Below are 20,073 nucleotides of genomic sequence, written 5' to 3'. Positions count from 1 at the left end.
TTAGTTTGGTAAATAAGTTTCGTTTTGATATATTTTGGTAAAAAAGTTTTTTTTTCGTATTATTTGGAAAAAGAACTCGAACAAATTAAGGGCGGCATTGAAGTAGGATAGATCCTATCAAAAAAATTTCAAATCTAAAATTTATTTATTTATTGAATAAATTAAATTTTAAAATATAAATTTATTTTATTTAATAAATAAATAATTTAATTTAATTTAATTTAATATATTTATTAAATAGATAATATATTTATTTAATTCAATTTAACTCATTTTAGTTGTTTAATAAATAGTGTTAGACTTGTGCCTGTTGTGCTTATTAACCCAATCTAAAACAAATATACTAGCACATAGCAAAGGAATGCTCACATATCCCTCAAACCGTAACATCTCCAAAAATCAAACAAACAATAACACATCTAAACTCCATTTCAAGATTCATTGGATTTCTTGTAATAAGATCTAAAAAAATTAAGAAAAAATTAAAAAAAAAGAGAAAAAGAGAGCAAAAAAGAGAGCTTGGGTTGAATGTCCAGGGAATCAATACGGACCTCAAAAATATTCTAAAGAGAAAAAAATCATGAGGTAACAATGATCTTAGCATCGTCCTTAAAGCCCATGAGCATACCCTCGCCACCTTACAATACCAATTTTTTATGATCTACCACTGGAGATACCTAGATTAGTCTTCTAAATAGTATTCTGGATACATCTGATCAGGCACCGCAACCTCAATGCCATCGATGATGGTGAACTTGAATACCATCAATTTGAGGAGCACGGCTATAACGAGGAGCGCCACTAGGAGGCAGAGCTATTGTGCCCACCCCATGTTGAAGAACCCAACCCTCACAAATCTTATTTTTATATCTTTTTTTTGCCTCCTTTTTTTATCATAGAATTTTGATTATAGATCTAATTCGTCCTTCAGGCTCAGGGTAGAGAAGCTTCTTGTGGAAGTGGAGGCCTATATCACTGACAATAGAGGCCCATGTCGCTATTAGTGGCGATCGAGGTGGAGGAGAAGACGATCGGGTAGAGGAACCGGTGAGAGGTGAATGCGGTCAAAACCCTAATCACGATGGGTGTTAGGGTTGTGGGAATCAGAAAAAAGGACGTTTGAGCAAGCGGTTTTAAATTTTAATTGCAATTTCATGATGATATTCAACCATTAGCTCATCACATATGACTCAGCCCATTCAAATGGATCCATTTAAATCCAATTCGATGGTTCTCGGATATTAAACGGATTAAATGATTAGACTTTTAAAATTTAAATCTGGATCAAATATTAAACAAAGATCTAAATTTATTTAGCTCAAATCTAAATTTATTTATGATGGATTGAACATGAGTTAGATTAGTAGATTGGCTCATATTTTGTCACTAGTTTACTAAGAATGTCATGCCTACGAATCTTATCTTGAATATTTACCCTATATAAATTGCAGTACATGTCCGACAATATGGCAAGTAGCATAGCTTGCAGCAATTTTTTCATATTACTTTCCTCCTTTGGATGTTGTAATAACAATATGGCAAGCAGCATAGCGTAGTTTGAGGCAGGCTATCTTTTCTTAACAATAATTTTTTCCCTTCAAAAAGAAACACGTGTCTAATTACAAAGGAGTAAACAGGCAGTCCAAAGTATCAGAATAATTCGATCAATTATTGGGGGCGAGAGCGCAGAGGGAGCGACCGGCTGCTATGGTTGGTGCAGCATCAGTAGCAATCAAATTTAGACTTGGAGATGGATACAATCCTTTGAATCAAACAGCGTAACTTTTGTTTTTTTCTTTGCGCCAACAGGTTTTCTTTCTAAGGCTTAAAGAACTACTTAGAATCTTTATCATCGGTCTGTCTACCGGTCTGAAGTCAATGACTTCATTTCAGCTTTGGTTGGTAGGCAGGTTCATTACGTGCTGCAAATCCTTTTAACTCTAAATTTAATGTCAATCACACATCATGTGCTATGGATCCATGATGCACCCAGCTTTTTCCTACAATGCATGTCTGAGCTTTACTTGATCACATATCAAGTGATCTTGTGCCGTGAACGAATGATCCAATATATGTTGAATGTATGTCGCATCCCCTCTTCAATCCAAAAATCAGAGGTTACCTATGATTCAAAAAAGAAAGATTTTTTGTTCGAGTAATGATGAAAAAAATTAGGGGAGCGCTACAATATTTCTTTATATTTTTTTAATCAAGAAGTAGAAACTCATCCTAACCATTGGTTATTACCAGGTATCTAGAAAAATTTACCTTAACCACTTTCCAACCGCTTACCTTTTTATTAATTTTTTTTTTTTATTTTCTGAATCATAATGTTGCTAATCCCTATATAGCCCTAATCCTGGTGTAGCCCTAATCCCAGTGTAGCCTAATCCTATAAGATTATCCTACAAAAATTTTAAAAAGCACCATAGTTAATTTTAGAGATGTTTGGTTGGAGAGAGTGGGAGTCTGAAATCGGAATCGAAATGGCTGACTCTCGTTCCAATCGTTTGCTTGGGAGGACTCCCATTTTGATTTCGATTTTGAAGTAGAATGGGAATGGCTCAATCTATATAGAACTCAATCCTTACTCTCCTCTACATATTCAAATTTTCATTCCAATTCTGATTCTTTTCGATTCCGATCACGAACCTAATACTTTGAAGAATTTGGCCATTACGATTTCAATTCCAAGTCATTTCGATTTCTATTCTGATTTCGATTCTGATCGTAAATCAAGTACCTCCTTAAAGGATTCATGTGCAGTTCCGTGGAAGTTATGCAGTGTTTTCTTTTTTGATTATGTTATGCAATGTTTTCAAACCTTAACAGCTTATACCTCATTCGTCTTCAACTTCAACAGCCCCCGTATGAGATCGCTCTCGTTGGGGATTCCACTTCCCGGATGAGATAGACCGGGCCAATGTCTCAGCAGACAGGGCTACTTCCATACATTAAATACACGATGTTCGCTCCCGGTATATCTTGTCTTATTAAATGCGACGTCAGATGGCCAAGTTGATGGCTAAGAGACGTATTTTTTTCGTGCTACGTAGACCATTCAGCTGCTGCAGTATGCTCCATCTCAGATTTTCTCCACCGCAGGTGGTGCACAGAGAATTTCTCATTCACGGAGACCTGATGTATCTCTCTGGCCCATGTTAACATAGAGTTTGGACTCCGAGCAGAGCAATATATATTGGGCTGGGCTGGGCTAAAGCTTGGTGAGTAATGGAAGTATCAAAAGCTCGGAACTTTTGGACTTTTCGTGGCGTGGGCCTAACCTTAAATTCCAAGGTCTAGATTAACTTGTCCCAACCCATTGTGGGTTCCTAAGATCACAACCATGCGAACCACATCATGGACACCCAAGACAGAAGAAATTAGATGCACTTCCTGGTTGACTGCTGTCCATTCTCTGTCCCCCCAATAGCATTACGCCACGGAACTGGTTGGGACCCCAAGATTTTTCCAACCCAACCCTTGATCAAGAGCAACCAGAACCAGTCACTTGTTATGCATGGAAAGAAGAATCACCATCCGAGTTGCCCGACAAGGTTCTCTCTGACCAATGGCGGGGCTCCAACTGATACTTAGGGTCTTGCAATCAGATAAGAAGGGATAAGGCGCAAAAGTTGTCATTGGTTCCCTTAACACCCATGCAGATCCTAACCGTCCAATCTCCCAAACTTCATACGATCAACCATGCATCCTATCCATGAATTCAGACCACAGATATACCTCTCCAGCGAAATACAAAGGAGTGAACAGAGCCTAAAACACCATCATCAGGCAGTTCTTATCCTCGCCGGAACTCATCGGAAAGATGGCGGCGGTCTCAACTCAGGCTCCGGTTGCCGTCTTCCGGCCCCAGGCATCAAAACCCAGGTTTCTCACAGGCTCTTCCGGCAAACTCGCCAGAGGCTTCGCCACCAAAACAACACGCTCCAACACCACCACATCATTCAAGGTGGAAGCAAAGAAGGGCGAATGGCTCCCTGGCCTGCCTTCACCTTCCTACCTGAATGGCAGGTCAATACCATGTCTCAAATCCAAGTGCAAGCTCGATAAGAACTAGTGTTAGTCCATTAACAATCTTCATATATCTTCTAAAATTACAGCCTCCCCGGGGACAATGGATTCGACCCACTTGGACTGGCCGAGGATCCAGAGAACTTGAGGTGGTACGTGCAGGCAGAGCTGGTCAATAGCCGGTGGGCGATGCTGGGCGTCGTCGGGATGCTCCTTCCGGAGGTCTTCACCAAGATTGGGATCATCAACGCGCCCAAGTGGTATGACGCCGGCAAGGCAGAATACTTTGCATCATCTTCCACCCTCTTCGTCATAGAATTCATCCTGTTCCACTACGTGGAGATCAGAAGGTGGCAGGACATCAAAAACCCAGGGTGTGTGAACCAGGACCCCATCTTCAAGAACTACAGCTTGCCACCCAATGAGGTTGGCTATCCTGGGGGTATCTTCAACCCCCTCAACTTCGCCCCCACGGTTGAGGCCAAGGAGAAGGAGCTCGCAAATGGTAACTTCTCAGCATCAAAACACCCATTAAAAAAGCTTTCTTTCTTTCTTTCTTTCTAGTATGGATTGCTAAGTCCTGGGTGACTGATTTGCAGGGAGATTGGCAATGCTGGCATTCCTGGGGTTTCTGGTTCAGCACAATGTTACTGGTCAAGGTCCCTTTGACAACCTCCTGCAGCACCTTTCTGACCCATGGCACAACACCATCATTCAGACACTCAGGGGCTAGGCTCTTTTCTCGCGTAACAGAAGGGTTAGATGGCCTGTTTGAGTCAGAAGGGACACCATGGAAAGCAAAAGAAAAATAACTGCCATGTACAGTGGGGTCTTGAATATTATTGTAATGCCATCTACTTTTTCTTCTCTACTTTGACGTTTTGTTGCGTTTATTGAGAGTAAATTTATTCGATGTTCTTCCAATATGACAAACTATGGTTTAAGACAATAAGAAACAAATGAGAGATTGCAATGGATATCTATTGATGAAGAAATGAGGAAAAAACTGATCATGTAAAGCGTGGAATTGCAAGGAGAGAACATTGATCGTCTTAAAGCATTAAGATTCACAGAAGCATCCTTCCATTTAAAGTATTGAAAGAGAATTAATTGGATATATAAATTTCAGTTTTACCTGAATTTAGTTTGCAGTCCTGTCAGTTTGTCTGGGGCATCTCTTAATTTTTACACGTATTACAGTCTATGAAGCTTTGCTGCTTGTGCATAATTTACAAGAACAAAAGCATTCTGGCCATGCAAGCAGGTCAAGAGGGGTCAACTACAATATAATTTACAAGGATCTTTCTATATAAGAGGTATGATGGCCAAGATGATCCAAGAAGCAGTATATACAAAAATTTGTCATACTAGCCAGGTTGCTGAACAAGTATGACAATGAGAACATAATGCCCATTAAAAAAAGTACCCTTTTGTCTGATGATTGTATGGAAAAAGAGCGAGGAGAAAAACTTGATATCAGCTGGAGAGTTGTGCTAATCAGCAGCAGGAAATGCCATCAAGCCTGCTTATGCCAAGTTAGCACTGCAACTATGCTACAAATCATGATGGGTTGTTGGTTGCTGCAGAGAAAGGTAGAACCTCAATAGACATTGAAATTGGAGACCAATTTGCAGATTTAAGTACCCATCAGCAACAAGAAGACGAGGCCATTCGCATCCAGATAGAGAGAGATTTTTTAGAAGCCACTAGGGATGGCAAAATTAATCCGACCCGATGGGTATATACCCTACCCGAACCCGGTCAAACCCGAAAAATAGGGTTTGACTGGGTTTGGGTAAAACCCGAAAACTATAGTACGGGTATGGATAGGGTATGGGTAGTGTTATTTTCTACCCGAACCCGACCCGAACCTATGGGTATTGATAATACCCGAACCCATATCCGAATATATATATATATATATATACATACACACACACACACACATACATATACATATATACACACACATATATATGATCTCTCTCTTTCTCTCTCTCTCTATATATATAATTATATATATATATATATGTATGTATATGTATGCATGCATATATGTATGCATGTATGTATGTGTGTGTGTGTTAGAAGTGTGTATGTGCGTATGTATGTATGTATGTATATATATATAATTGGTAATTCTATTTTTGATTGATAATATGCATAAAATTATTTTACTTTTTTTTTGGGTATAGAATGGATGGGTATGGGTTGGGTATGGGGCGGGTATAGATTGGGTATGGAGAAATGGGTTACCCAAGGGTATCCCCGAACCCGTTGGGTATGGGGATGGGTATCTCTTTTCTTATCCGATTGGGTATCGGGTAGGGTTTGGGTACAGGGTATTAAGTTTGGATTTGGGGATGGGTAGTATACTACCCGATCCAAACCCTACCCATTGCCATCCCCAGAAGCCATGGTCCCTAGCAATCCACCTTTGCATGCATTCCTAAGAAGCAGTTTGGTACCTGTCTAAATTATGTTTGCCGGAGGGTTACCATAACTTTATACTACACAATCGTGGAAAAATATTATTTGAATCAAAGGATACGCATAAATATAGTCAGTTTCATGCCCACTAAGTCGGAACATAAGATGTTTTTTTCCAGCTTGGAACTTTGTTTTTAATTTTATGTTTCTTGTCACAAATAATTTAACTCGGACCCAGGATATTAGAGGAACACCCTTACAAGAAAATATAAGCCCAAGAAGTAACATGAAGAGATGCAACATGCTATTAAGAACTCAACACTGTACACATAGCATGCTGAGATTGCAAATATATATCCAATCTCAAAGGAAGGGCTAAGCATGTAGATTCTGAAACTGACTGACACAGCAGCATGGAAAAGCTTTCAGTTATGCTTTAGAAACAAAAGTAAACTTGAAAATTGCACATGATTATGAACACATTGCTGAAGCATTATATGTTTGCAAAACCTGGAATTCCACCCTTATCTACATTTCCACAGTCATATGCCATCTTTCCAGTTAATCATTAAAAGGGGTGTCACATTGAAAAACATCAATATGAGCATATGACAAGGAATGTCTGGCAGAAACGCGTGGCAATTCAGCAGAAAAGGGGCATTAAGCACTGCATCTGTGCCAGAAGCTGAAGTGTATTTTTTGCCAACACCAGTCACCGGCAAACCATGCTTGCTGAGTTTAACATAAAAAAATGTCGAAAAACATATACTTTGGACCAGTTACTTCAGTAATACTTTCTACTTCATGTACTTCAAGTATTCAAAAGCTTTGGTTACTCTGTTTTCTTTTTAATTTTTGAAGAGTAACGAAAGCTTTTGAATACTTGAAGTACATGAAGTAGGAAGTACCACTGAAGTAATTTGTCCAAAGTATATGTTTTTCAATCTATTTTTTTCTATGTTAAACTCAGCAAGCATGGTTTTGCTGGTGATTAGTGTTCGCAAAAAATATACTTGATACCATATTATTTCTTATGCTTATTGTTGCCATCTTGCATAGCTCCGTCATTTTAGTTGTTCATATTACCAATATCAAAAGGTCTTAGCAAAATATTGACATAAACAGAAATATAATGCAAATCCAAAAAAACTGACCTGTGGGGAAGAGTGGTTAGCAAATACAGGAACACCACAAGAAAAAGAGGTAGATGTCCATATCTGGGCCTGGGCAGCTCAAAGCTATTCATTTGGTAATCTATGGTTGCTTCTTGTAGTTTAACTTCAGCTTGAGTTTTGAAATTCTTTCCACAAATCAAATTCAGACCATATGACTGATAAGGGTTGTGGCCTGCCAGCTGAAGTCCTAAGCATGCGTTCTGGCCTAACTGATTCAAGATAACATCATTAATTTGTCTATCAGACTTTGTTTGCTTCCCTGTGCTAAAGTATCTAGGAAAGCCTTGAACAGAAATATCTGTAGAACACTCTTTAACCACCAAAAAAAAAAAAAAAAAGGAAAAGTGAAAGAAAAAAAACCACATATTAGTTATAAAAAAGACATGCCACAAAAGCTTTACCTTAAGAAAAGAAAATTACAAAGCAGAATATGGAGAAACTGCCACACACAAGAAACATCTGTACAAGGTTAAGATTGGATTATATAATCACTACTGGCCATGGTCAATTCAAAGCATCTAAAAAGTTTCAGTCATCAATCTAAAAGGAAGAACAGGGAAAGATGTGATTACAATCGAATCTCATAACTACAGTAAACATGCAGATGATAAAAATTTACAATATTGTTAATACCTCTTAACTTGTCAATATCTTCAAAACACCTGCAAAATAAATGCAAGCATATCACATTGCACATTTTAAGAAAGGGGATCAGTGATGACTTATGAAAAGACAAGGGAAAAAAGTTTTGATGAAGGATGCAGATCAAAATTTTCAATATATTAAGGATTCCAGAGTCATAAGATTGATGTGGCCTCTGGCATATTATTGCACCAAGGATTGCTGCCTTGCTGGGCAGTTAATTTACAATGAACAATATGATGTTGAACTATCTTCTGCAGACATGTATGACTGCTTTACAGTCTGAAGCCTAAATGATCAAAAATAACAACTTGGATGACATCCAACAGAAAATTATTTACTACCTTCTTTTTTGTGCATTCATGCTAAAGTATGCGTACAGATGATCAAAAAAATCTATTCATATTATAGACAGTAGGAAGTATAAGATAAGTTCACAAAACATATGCCTTGTGCATTTGAACTTGGTTAATAGAGTGCTTTACAGATTCTTTCATTGCCCTAATATGATCAGCACTATAGATTTTTTCAGGTTCAGACTGGTAACTGACAGAAACAAAAAGGAAATGGAAATTGCGACATAAGTCATCAAGGAACAATAAGAACAAAATTAAATGTTTATTTAATGAGGATAGAAATGTTAACCTGTATTTATTCCAGGGCCTGATTACAAGTCTTTTTTACAAGATATGAACTGGAAGAAATATATACCAGAGTCATATATGTATTAGCTAAATAACTAGATTAACATATTTTTTAGTAAAATACTAGAAGACAATCAAATTTTGTATTTGTTCTTAAAATCTTCACATGGATTGGTACTGGAATTGGGCCCGGGCTGAATACAGGTTAGGCTTTGGGCTTGGGCTAAGAGTCTTTGGGCTGCTGGTATTTTCCAATCTCTTTATTTTGAGCTCCTCCTTTCCCATCTTCCAGTAACCCTATTTCTTTATTACCTTATAGTAGAGATCAAGAACCCTAAGATCAAAATTCTGAGTACCATATTTCCATATTAAAGAAAAACTGATATTGAGCTCTGGCTTCAACAAAATCTACCAGCAGAGAAGCATGGTGGATTGAAGCAACAAAATGGAATTCACAGAGTAACAAAACTGGAACTAAAATGTGCAGACATAATCGGTAATAAGAACCGCGTCTGTTCTTGAAACAGATTTTTGTTAGCAAGGTTTTTGCAGTTAGCCTTTTTTGGTAGAAAGAGTCAGTATATGGGTCATCAGGTTCTACATGCCACAGACGCTGGGCAACTAGAGCAGCTCCAGAAAACATGGATTGTTGCATGACACAATATGAAGTTCGCTTTGTACCGAGAGAGCAATATCCATTTCAATCACGACCATCTAGAAGTACATTCATACATAAAGGTATTCATTATCACATCTATGGAAGGTAACAATGAGGAGCAGCAAATGAATGTCTTTCAAGCTTTACATACAACACAGTAGTAACTCATGGGCAATATGAATGAAAAGAACAAATAATTCACTGCTGACACATGCAATCTGGAGCAGGGTATGTGTAGATGGATTGTTTTGGCTTCCTAGGCCGAATCTGCCCTTGTCTATTCTTGTGCCCTGCTTGGACCACTTGTTGAAACTCAGACCACTCCATGCTCTTGTTCAGGAAGAGCTGTCCTAACAAAGACATGTTTGGTCTTATGGTCTTCAAGTTCAAATAGGTGCGACGACCCACCTAAAACCACCAAAGCCTCGGTCAGCAATTCTGGCAATATTTATTTGAGATGAACAACAAAGTAAACTGAGAATATTACCACAGCATTGTGCATATTTCCAGGAGATGCAGAAATGAACACATCACTCTGCATGCTCACATAGTAATCCACAGCAGCTAGAAGAGAAGCCTTTCCCTCAACCTTAGCTAGTTCCTCTTCAGAAGCAAGGCTTTTCTTGTCCTCCATCAATGGGAAAAGCTTGCGCAAGCTAGAGATCCTGGCTTCCCCACCATATACCTATAAAAGATAACCCATCTTTGCATTTGAATACTCCATTCAGTAGAGAAGAAATTCCTTATAATGAGTTAGTATATCACACCTTATGAGAAGCAAGGTACAGACGAGTTCTGCTGTCAAAGCCTAAAGCTGCCAGCAGTAATCCAATTTCTTCCGGAGTCAATGGACATCTACCCTGGCTTCGCAGCTCCTCATCAGTGAACTGAGAGTTCAAGACCCTTCCTTGCCAAATCACTTGCCTGTACTTTGCTAAAGCAAGCCTTTCAGCTTTGCCGCCACCAAAATCACAGGCTGAGTGAGCAGCCATGTCCTGGACATCATCATTCATGTTAGAAATTTCACTGCACAATTTTTAGTTAATAGTGGACTTACCATACATTGCCATAACCAAGACCGACAAGCCTTATTTGAACTACATGGGGTTGGTTCATCTAAATCTGTTTAAATTCCAGTCTTTGTTTGTAATGAATTCTAAAAGCTAAAGTGAAAGATCATGGCATTAAGAAATAATTCATCAAACTGCTCTCAAGAAAAGTATACCTTATCAAACCGAAGGTGTAACACAACAAACTTTCCTGATGCTGCATCAACATTTTCATCCACTACCTCTTGTATGTATTCATCAGAATGTTTGCCAACTGGATACCTCAAGCGCTTAACAAGGGCCTCCCCCAAAGCATTGATATGAGGAACAAAAACCAATGCTTGGAAGTTGACCTTACAACGTAGCTGTTGAAGTTCCCCAGGCAAGTTGTCAAAAGCCAGGCGGTGTGAAAAGGGGGCAATAGCAGCAATCCCGTAGCTGAAGAAATAGCAATGAGAATAGGCTGGCTGATACAAAATCATACCCATGCAAGAAAGAAATAAGCAGCTCGTATGCACTATATGATACAGATTAGGTCCATTATTACGAAAACTTGTGTTTCAGTTACAGCAAGTGAATCAAATCAATTGCAACTTAGATGTAGTAACAGGTAATAGCAATTGTTCAAACCATCTTTGCTTACAGAATTCTATTATGATTCCATAGCATAATCAATTTATGCAATATATATGCACTATGGAATTTAATAATTCTAGAAGTCTCAAACAGGCATATGAAATGCAAATGGTTGATTCAAGGAACATTTTATGGACTCCTGTGATCCTATCAATCAAGATTACTTCCAGTAGATTTGATACATTCAATGGTTTAGTTTATATATAATTTCTTATAGATATCTATTAGAGACCACAAGGTGGACATGGTAGACTGTATTTACTAGTAGAATAATGTATTTATAAGAGAATTCATGGACATTTGGCTCAGTGTACGGGACTTGGGTAGAGGCTCAAAGGAGTTTGTGTTTACGGATAAAGAAAAGCATTTAGACATAGCAGGGAAGCAAACTTGACAATCTCAATGCACACGTATCCATTTTAAGTGTGGGGTACTTGTTCTTAAGCTGACTTCAAAACCAAATTTCAGTGAAACAAATGGTATGGTTCTTAACCTGGCTTGAAACCTAACATTGAAGTGTGACAAATGGTATGGGCAATTAATGATCACAAGACAAATGTCAATGGTTGTCAGTTTGCTTCAAGGAAACATCTCTTGAAGCATTTGTAGGTGATTTGATTAGCAAGTTATTTGGCTAGGTATAGATTTAGGTGACATATCTGTTACCTATTTATTTTATGATAAGCATACAGCAAACTCTAATTTTTCCTGGTGGAATCATTTCAAATTAAAATCTTAGATGGATTCTTCAAGTTATTCCCTTGTACCTTAACTTGAATATTGTCTCCTTCACCAACTTAGAGGATTGCATCAGAAATGATTGCTACTAGCTCATATTATCAGGACCCTCAAAGGAAAAAAAAAGGAGAGAAATTCACATTTGGTGTCACATGTATATAGCAAATGAAATGGGATTGAATAAGTAGATAAAGGTATGAAAGGATCCACAAGGACGAGGTATCGATGCTAAATGAGATAGAATGAGTACAAGAAATTACGAAAATATGAGGGTAAATTTACATAGGTGATATAATTTCACAATAAAGTAAATGCCAAATGAATGAATCTGTATGATGATACCATTCTATAAGAAAGGCTACAAATATGCTATTGTTATTAACTGAAGATTTATTGTCAGCCTCTACCATAAACCATTGTCCTAAAAGCCAATACAACCCAGTGTAAATATACAATTCCATGGGTAGGCTGCAGGTCCAATCACACTTTGTTTGGATGTACTTTACAAATGGAAGGAAAGTGTCTTCCTGAATTTTGGGTTTAAGAATGGAAAGAACCTGTAGTCAACCCAGGCTCATCATTCACTATGCTGGGGGGCAGAAAAGGTGCATATGCAATGCAAAAATTAGATGGAATCCCAAGTTGGACACCTATAGAGGGGAAATTTAGCAAAAGAATCCGTGACAGGAGCTGATCAGTTGCATCACTTTAAGTGAAGGGAACCAAATTAGTTGAAATGGTTCAGTCATGTGCAAAGGAGACTGGTGAAGATTAGCCAATTTCTGCAAGTCAAAAATAGAGAAGAAGAATCAACATAAGGGAAGAAACGTGTCTAAGCAAACCCAGAAGAAGCCTGTATGAAATGATGTCATAAAGCAACTCTTCAACTGAAGGATTGACTTTTAATGCCCGCAAAGATGAACTACCAAGAGCATTCTCAATACTCAATGAAGTCATGTTAGCGATGGGTGTCAATAGATGATGAAAACAGTAACAGCAAGAGAAGAAATAACCATGAAAAAGGAGGAAAAGAACACCATATTAGGTCTAGAAAACCAAAGCAAATGTTCTATAAGGTTGAGCTTTAAACTTCCTCTGACAAAGTTCACTAACTCGGATAGATACAGACTAGATCAAATGTTTCAAATCTAACTCTTCATGAAGATTCCTTACATTCTTAAACATGAACCATCTTATCAAGAACTAAATCTTCTTCTTGATGAATAAAGATGTTGCAACCTGCAATACAGGTATGACAAAGATGCCAACTTCCAAAATCAGATGGCCAAATAATTCAGAATAGTAACTTTAATCATTTCCATCACCAAGCAAACAGAAATAAACATGATAACCTACTATATCTGGCAATACAGATTTAACATCAAGAATGATCAAAACAATGGTAAAACAAAATGAGAACAAAAATAAAGTTTTAGATGACTGTAGAAGTTTTTTCAGTAACTTCTTTGTCAGCTGCCAATATAATATTCATCCTTTTTACGAACCTCTGCAGAATGGGAGCAACATTCTCAATATACCAATTCGCTGAAGCATGAACAGGTGCAGTTTTAACTCTAGTAGCTCGAATAGCCACAGCATAATACTCTCTTGTGCTCCATGAGAATTCCTGAGGCAATTCTCTAACTATTGATATCTCATCTTTCAAGACACTAATAAAGTGATCCACATCATAAATATCCTCAAAGGAGCTGCAGCAGCAAATGCAAGTTAATTTAAATGCTCGCAGTCCAAATGCCCTACTTAGCAACTGAGAGAACAACAGGAACAAGATGTTACTTAAGAGCTACCTTGAGTCTTTCCAAACAGGATTCACTTCAAGGTGAGGTATCACAAGGGTTGCATTTAGAATTTTAGCAACAGCAACTGCATCACAAATCTATAAGACGAAAATTTTCGATAAGTAAGCCGTGGCTTGCTTTCCCAAAAAATAAGCAACCAAGGCTTCTCTCATGCATAAACATGTGTTCATATATCAGATATCCACTCAGATGACTTGGATGATGTAAAAGCCTACCCCCATTCTCTGTTGGTTCAACCCGCCATCAAGGAATACTTGAATATATCCTGTTGACTTAGTGGGTAGTGATACTGCAAATCAATTTAAAAATAAAATAAAATGTCTGTAGAAAGATAAGAATTTCATGAAGATCAAATAAATCTAGCTTAAAAGCAAAGAAGTACCTAAAACTACCTCTTTTCTAACTTACCACTTAAGATGTGAAAGTAATTGAGCTCTTGCTGTTATCAAGTACTTACCAGGGTTGTTTTCAGATTCTATACATGGTCTCCATCCTTGGTGTGCTAAGGAGGCCCAGAGCTCAGAATTCTGCTCATCCGACTAAAGGAAAAAGGAACAAAAATCAGAGACATGGATATAAAGTGATCTATAAGCTCAATGAAAGAATTTTACTGCTAATTCAACAGCTTACTCACTATTTGGCGTTGTAAAGCACCCTTCAGAAGAGACATATGCCTAGGTTTAGGAGCATTCCACTCCTGCAATAAAGAATTTCCTCCATCATACGAGAATCATAACTGGAAGAACCATAAATACTATAGTGCAAGCAAAAATGCATACAAATTACAATAGCAAACAATAGCTGTATGCACTAAAATTGTCTGCAGTTTATTGCTTACTAAACAACTTACTAAAATATTGGGAAAAAGTGTTGACCAACTCAAACCACTGAAACCAGATATTTAAGCATTTAAGTATATGGTCCACACACTGACAATCTTCAAATATTACAAAACGAACCATATATGCATTACGCCTGCAAAGCATACATGGAGAAACCCTGAAATTCATTTTTGTTTCCTGTGCGTGGGCTCCCAGACACTATTAGCAAATTAAACAACAAACTGAAAGCACAACATAAGCCAGGGTTGGGATCACATTGTCCACTAGTTCTGTGTTTCCGGGAGATGGGTCTGGACCAAAAACACATGTAGACCAGTATATGAACTAACTGCAATCTCTCCTGTCAAGACACCTGAGAGCATGAATTAAAGCCAATTTGCCTAACACATTTAAATGAAAAACTGGACCTAATAAACGATAATCTAAAAATAAGCATGATATGTAGAGCCAAATATCTGAAACTGCATCCGCAATCGGTTCCCTATACAAATAACACTACTCGGGCTTGTAATGTGCCCCCCTCAATTGCACCCACAACCAAAAAGTTCCCTATACAAAATAACTCGTTAACAACAGTGGTACAACCTAAGAACTCAATCTCTTTACAAAGCAACTCATTCAACCGTGCCCACAACCAAATCAAATCCTTCTCCAACATAGTAAATTCATGGGAAGTCGGTACATCAAACAGATCAAATGGAACCCCAAGAAATTCTTTCCTCAGACCATCCAGCTCTCTGGCTCCCCTTGCTAGTGACCGAATAACAACCAACCAGACCCAGATACTACTAAACAAAGTTTTAGCGTGCATAAAAACTAATTGATGGTTATGTAACCCAATAGCAAGTTACCATATCAAACTTTAGCTCCATTATTCTTGTAAATACAAGCTAATTGATGGTTATGTGACCCCATGGGAAGTAAGCATCTAAGATTTAACCATGTTACTCTTCTCTACTGACTAAAATACTCCACCACACAAGAACCGAAAAAGTGATGCTTTCGTGACACATAACTAATACCTCCCAAACTCAAAGCCGAAGCCAACATTAAAATTATTAGCATATAAAACATTATAAATGCATCCTGTGGCTAGTAACTGAGACAAATTTAAAACTTATGACGATAGAATCCTTCACAACTCCAAAAATGAAGAGATCACATCAGATTGAGATAATGAAGACCATTATCCGCTAAATTTCTGAATCAATTCAATCACAACGATTCCAGAATGGGAGAAAGAGGTGATAGGGGGCATAACTCACCGAGAAGATGGAAGGCAAGGCGTGGCCAAGAGGGGAGAAGAGAGATGGGCAGAACGCCGGGAGGAGGAGCACCAGAAGGGCAGCGAACGCGCCACCCCTGTGGGACTGGTACTGGCTCCAAAACCGCAGCATCGCCGCCGTCCGCCGCCGCCGCCACCGCCGGCCCCAAATCCGCTCCAATCCGAGGGAATCAGCGCTCGACCGCCCGCCCCAAACCCAAACCCTAGAGCCAGATAACCGCGGAGGAGGAGAGCGCCGAGAGCTAAAGCTCATGGAGATGCCTCGCCATCGCCTCTATTACTCTCCTTCTGTCGGATCCCGCATGGAAGGCTCAGATTCGCTGCTGGAAATCGCGCCGGAATCAACGGCTGAGCAGATCTCATAAATAGTATCAGCGGTTACAGCTCGGCTCAATTTCGGCGCACTTTAGGAGAAAGGATGTAACCGTCGGGAACGGCAGATAAAGAAAAAATATAACAGCTCAGGTCGGATGATTAGAATCTGGCAGATTCTCACCCCCTTTCTCTATATAAACAAGATCAAGGGATCCGAGACTTTACATCTAGTTTTTATCTCGTCATTCTTTCCAGATTCGTACTGTTATTTTTCTAAATTCCATCGGATTTAAGCATCAGACAACTCCTGATGGAAGCATCAGACTTTCCATCACCTACTCAATGCATTCCAGCAGCTCCTGCTCACTTTATTTTGGTCACAGATCAGCTCTTGTACTGTGCAGCCCAGCCCTGGCCGCGTAGGCCAATCTCCACCAGAAGGCCAACTCCTGAAAATCGGATATTAGACAGCAATAGGTTGATGTTAAAGGAAGAACTTTAAAATTTACTCGAAATCTAATGACATGAAGTTTAATCAATCTACCACCAATCAAGTTCAATAGGAATCTTATAGTTCCCAGCACAACATGTGAAGATCTCAGACCCCTCAACTAATCTTTAAGACTGTCACCATTGAGCAATTCAACTCGATCGTATAGCAAGTGCAGGTCTTGATGATCATGGTGCATAACGTACAACAACCAAATGCCAACTAGAGAGGCTCTTCATCGCTCCAGTTAGAGAGGCTTTCCAAGAGAGAGGCCAACCTCAATTGCCAGATCAAAGAGATTGAATAAGAAGATCAAAGTCATAGAGAGAGGAACATCAAGCTTGGGTCGATCTGGATATGATGATTGACCCTCTTTTTCCCAAGGAGATCATGGAAGAATCAATCATGAGAAGGTTCGAAATACCTTAGTAAGAAGTATATGGTGGTACCTCAGATTTGATTGATCATTTTGAGAACTTCAAAACTCTTATAATACTACAAAGAAAGGTTGATGTAATGTTATACAGAGCTTTTTCGACCATGATATGAAGAGCTGCTTGCCTTTGATATTTTGGCCTCCAATCTGGATTCATTCATTCTTTTAATCAGCCAAATTGCTAATAATGACTTACTTTGTTAGTAGTTGAAGGCAAAAGAAGAACATAAGAGACATGCTTGCCATGAAATAAGGAGAAAATGCGTCTTTCAAAAGCTACATCACTAGCTTCAATAATCGGATGCTAGAGCTTTGCGACTTAGATTAGAAGCTTGCAATGGCTGTGGCAAAGAATGGCTAAGAACCTTCCATTTCTAATTCGTCTCGGAGAAGAAAGCCTTAATCAACATTGATCTAAGCACCCGATCAATTATTTGGCCTAGCTAGCCAATACTTGCCAGCTTGACATATGGCATCCTTAGCTCCCACAGATCGATCCTCCTCAGCACCTTGGGAAGGCGATGTGGCATTAACGATTTTCCACCAAAATTAGTGATGGTTCGAGAAAGGGAACCGGCACCATAGAAATTATGTGGGGCATTGAATGCTGTCACTAGAGATTTCTGGGCTAAATCAGATAGCTCAATTTCAGCACTATAAGCTTACCTATTAGGCGATCCAGCTACTTCCTTCACTTGAGTCAAGAAGAATAGCTCTGGCACGAAAGTGGAGAGCAAGTGATATGACTTAAATTTGCCATACAATGAGGTCATATTTGCCAACTCAGCCGATCAATATCTGGATGACACGAGGCATACAGAATCTTTGAGCAAATAGCCCGAGCGGTTATTGCTGGGCATAATCTCGATGCTAACAGGCATAGCTGCTTCGGGCATTCTCCCCAGTTCGAATTAGATGCTGATCAATAGTTGTAGTGTAGTTGTGTCACATCGGTGTCAACCAGCTTTGGAACATCCTTGCTATTTTTTCATCATTTGCTTTGCACGCAAATTGAATTACCCTTTGATTCCTTTCGTTCCAAAGAAATCAACAAGTAATAACAACAAGGCTCTATCTAGAGATGGCGCTAAATTCTATCTAGAGATCTGCTCCTTCCATCTATTCCAGAGTTCTTGGACTGATGAAGGCAGCCCTACAATGTTCAAGCTCCGCAAGAGAAGATCCTAGCATTTTTTTGGAGTACTTGCACTGGAAGAAGAGGTTGTCAGTGGTTTCAAGAGTATTGGAGCACAGAGGGCAGTGTCTCGGGCCTGCAAATTTCTTTTTTCTCCAATTTTTCGATTGTCGGGATTTTGTTATTGTAATATAACAAGGTCAATAACTTCACTTTTTCAGGAATGGAAAGCGTTGGGAGAAACCCACAGACCGACCGACCGACCAACTGTCGGAGGGCCCGAACGACCAACGGCCCGACCGACCGACCGGCTGGCCGACCGACTGGTCGACCGCCCAACTTTGGCGGACGACTCTGACTGACCAGCGGGCATACCAACCGATTAACGGTCGGGGCGCCCCGACCAACAGCCGGGAGCGCCCGACTGACGGACGCTACCGACGGTCATTCAATGGCCCATCGCCGACTGAGGATATGTCGGGCGTATCTTTTCCGACCGACCGAACCCAAGGGTCTGATGGTCGACTCATGGAAAACTCACCGACCGACGGAGGAACCCGACGCCACTCCGCTGACCACCGACCCAGGGTCGGCCGACTCCTCCGATCGCCGTACAGCCGCCAGAGCCTGTCAGTCCTGACAGCGACATGCGGCACTGCCACCTAGGGGCATTATCCCACCTAGGGCATTGTCAACCCTAGCGATTTGACAGCCCCCGCGGCGATGTGACATCCTCACGGCGACCCTGACAGTCTAGAGTGAGTTGACAGTTCCTCACTTGTCTGCGCCATTAATGACGGCGCCATGCCGTGCTCCACTATATATATCGGGGAAGGCAACAGTGCAAGGGATCGATCCGTCCGTTTCTCCCACATACGCAGGCTCGCTCCTCTCTCTCTCTCTCTCTCTCGGAGCTCTCTGTCTACATTTCACTGTTGCCCAGTCACCTCTCTGACTTGACCGTCGGAGGGTCCCCGCCGGAGCCGCCTCCGGTCAGTGCAGACTTCCTTTTGCAGGTGCACGCTCCCCGGCGATCGGACGACGAGGCGATTGGCCGCAACAGATTGGCGTGCCAGGTAGGGGGGCCACACAGCATGACAAAGACAAGAGCTCAACGATCGAGAGTCACCGGGTCGGCGAGGCGCTCTTCCCGCCGGGAAGAGGCCTCCCCGCCCCGGGGCCACACAGCATGACAAAGACAAGAGCTCAACGATCGAGAGTCACCGGGTCGGCGAGGCGCTCTTCCCGCCGGGAAGAGGCCTCCCCGCCCCCACCGGCGGCGGAGCCTAGCTCGCCGCGCCCTGCAGTGACCGCGGAGGCCCAGATCGCGGCCATTGTACGGCAGATGACCGTACTGACCGATGCAGTCAAAAGCCTCCAGCAGCAGCCGGCGGCCCGGCCTATGCCTTCCAGGACCAGCCGCCGACGACCACGCCGATTCCCGTCGCCCCCATGCGAGCGCTCCCAACAGCACTCCCACGGAGAGGAGGAGGGACGACCACGGCGCGACGACCGACGGTCCCAGCGGCCCTCTCCCTCCCCGTTGGAACGGGCAAGGAAGGAGAAGCGGCCGCGCACACCGTCGGCCTCCCTTTCAGAATCTTCCGGAGACTCCACTCCTGGGGTCTCCCAGCATCGACGAGCGGACGATTACGAGCGACGGTTCGAGGAAATCGACCGCCGACTCGCCCAACTGCAGACGGACGGTCAGAAGTCTTCCAACGACCTCGACTTCCAGACCGCCCA

General features: G+C 40.7%; 2 protein-coding genes across 2 annotated transcripts; one reads left to right on the top strand and one right to left on the bottom strand.

Moving 5' to 3' along the window:
- The first annotated feature begins 3,773 nt into the window (after positions 1-3,773).
- Positions 3,774-4,903, top strand: LOC105056620 (chlorophyll a-b binding protein 4, chloroplastic). Its single transcript, XM_010938877.4, has 3 exons — positions 3,774-4,032; positions 4,122-4,537; positions 4,632-4,903. The coding sequence occupies exons 1-3, from the start codon at positions 3,827-3,829 to the stop codon at positions 4,763-4,765; spliced, it is 756 nt and encodes a 251-aa protein (XP_010937179.1). The 5' UTR covers positions 3,774-3,826; the 3' UTR covers positions 4,766-4,903.
- A 4,745-nt stretch (positions 4,904-9,648) lies between these two features.
- On the bottom strand, positions 9,649-16,447 carry LOC105056618 (O-fucosyltransferase 31). Its single transcript, XM_010938876.4, has 10 exons — positions 15,932-16,447; positions 14,459-14,521; positions 14,282-14,363; positions 14,040-14,113; positions 13,813-13,901; positions 13,510-13,713; positions 10,807-11,068; positions 10,349-10,576; positions 10,069-10,266; positions 9,649-9,989 (listed from the first exon to the last, which is right to left on the bottom strand). Exons 1-10 carry the CDS (start codon positions 16,202-16,204, stop codon positions 9,780-9,782), a joined length of 1,683 nt encoding a protein of 560 aa, XP_010937178.1. The 5' UTR covers positions 16,205-16,447; the 3' UTR covers positions 9,649-9,779.
- Between the last annotated feature and the right edge of the window lie 3,626 nt (positions 16,448-20,073).

The sequence above is a fragment of the Elaeis guineensis genome, chromosome 13 (genome assembly GCF_000442705.2).
Source record: "Elaeis guineensis isolate ETL-2024a chromosome 13, EG11, whole genome shotgun sequence".
Taxonomy (NCBI): domain Eukaryota; kingdom Viridiplantae; phylum Streptophyta; class Magnoliopsida; order Arecales; family Arecaceae; genus Elaeis; species Elaeis guineensis.
Note: the sequence above shows the minus strand (reverse complement) of the source record. Positions and strands in the feature narration are given on the sequence as shown.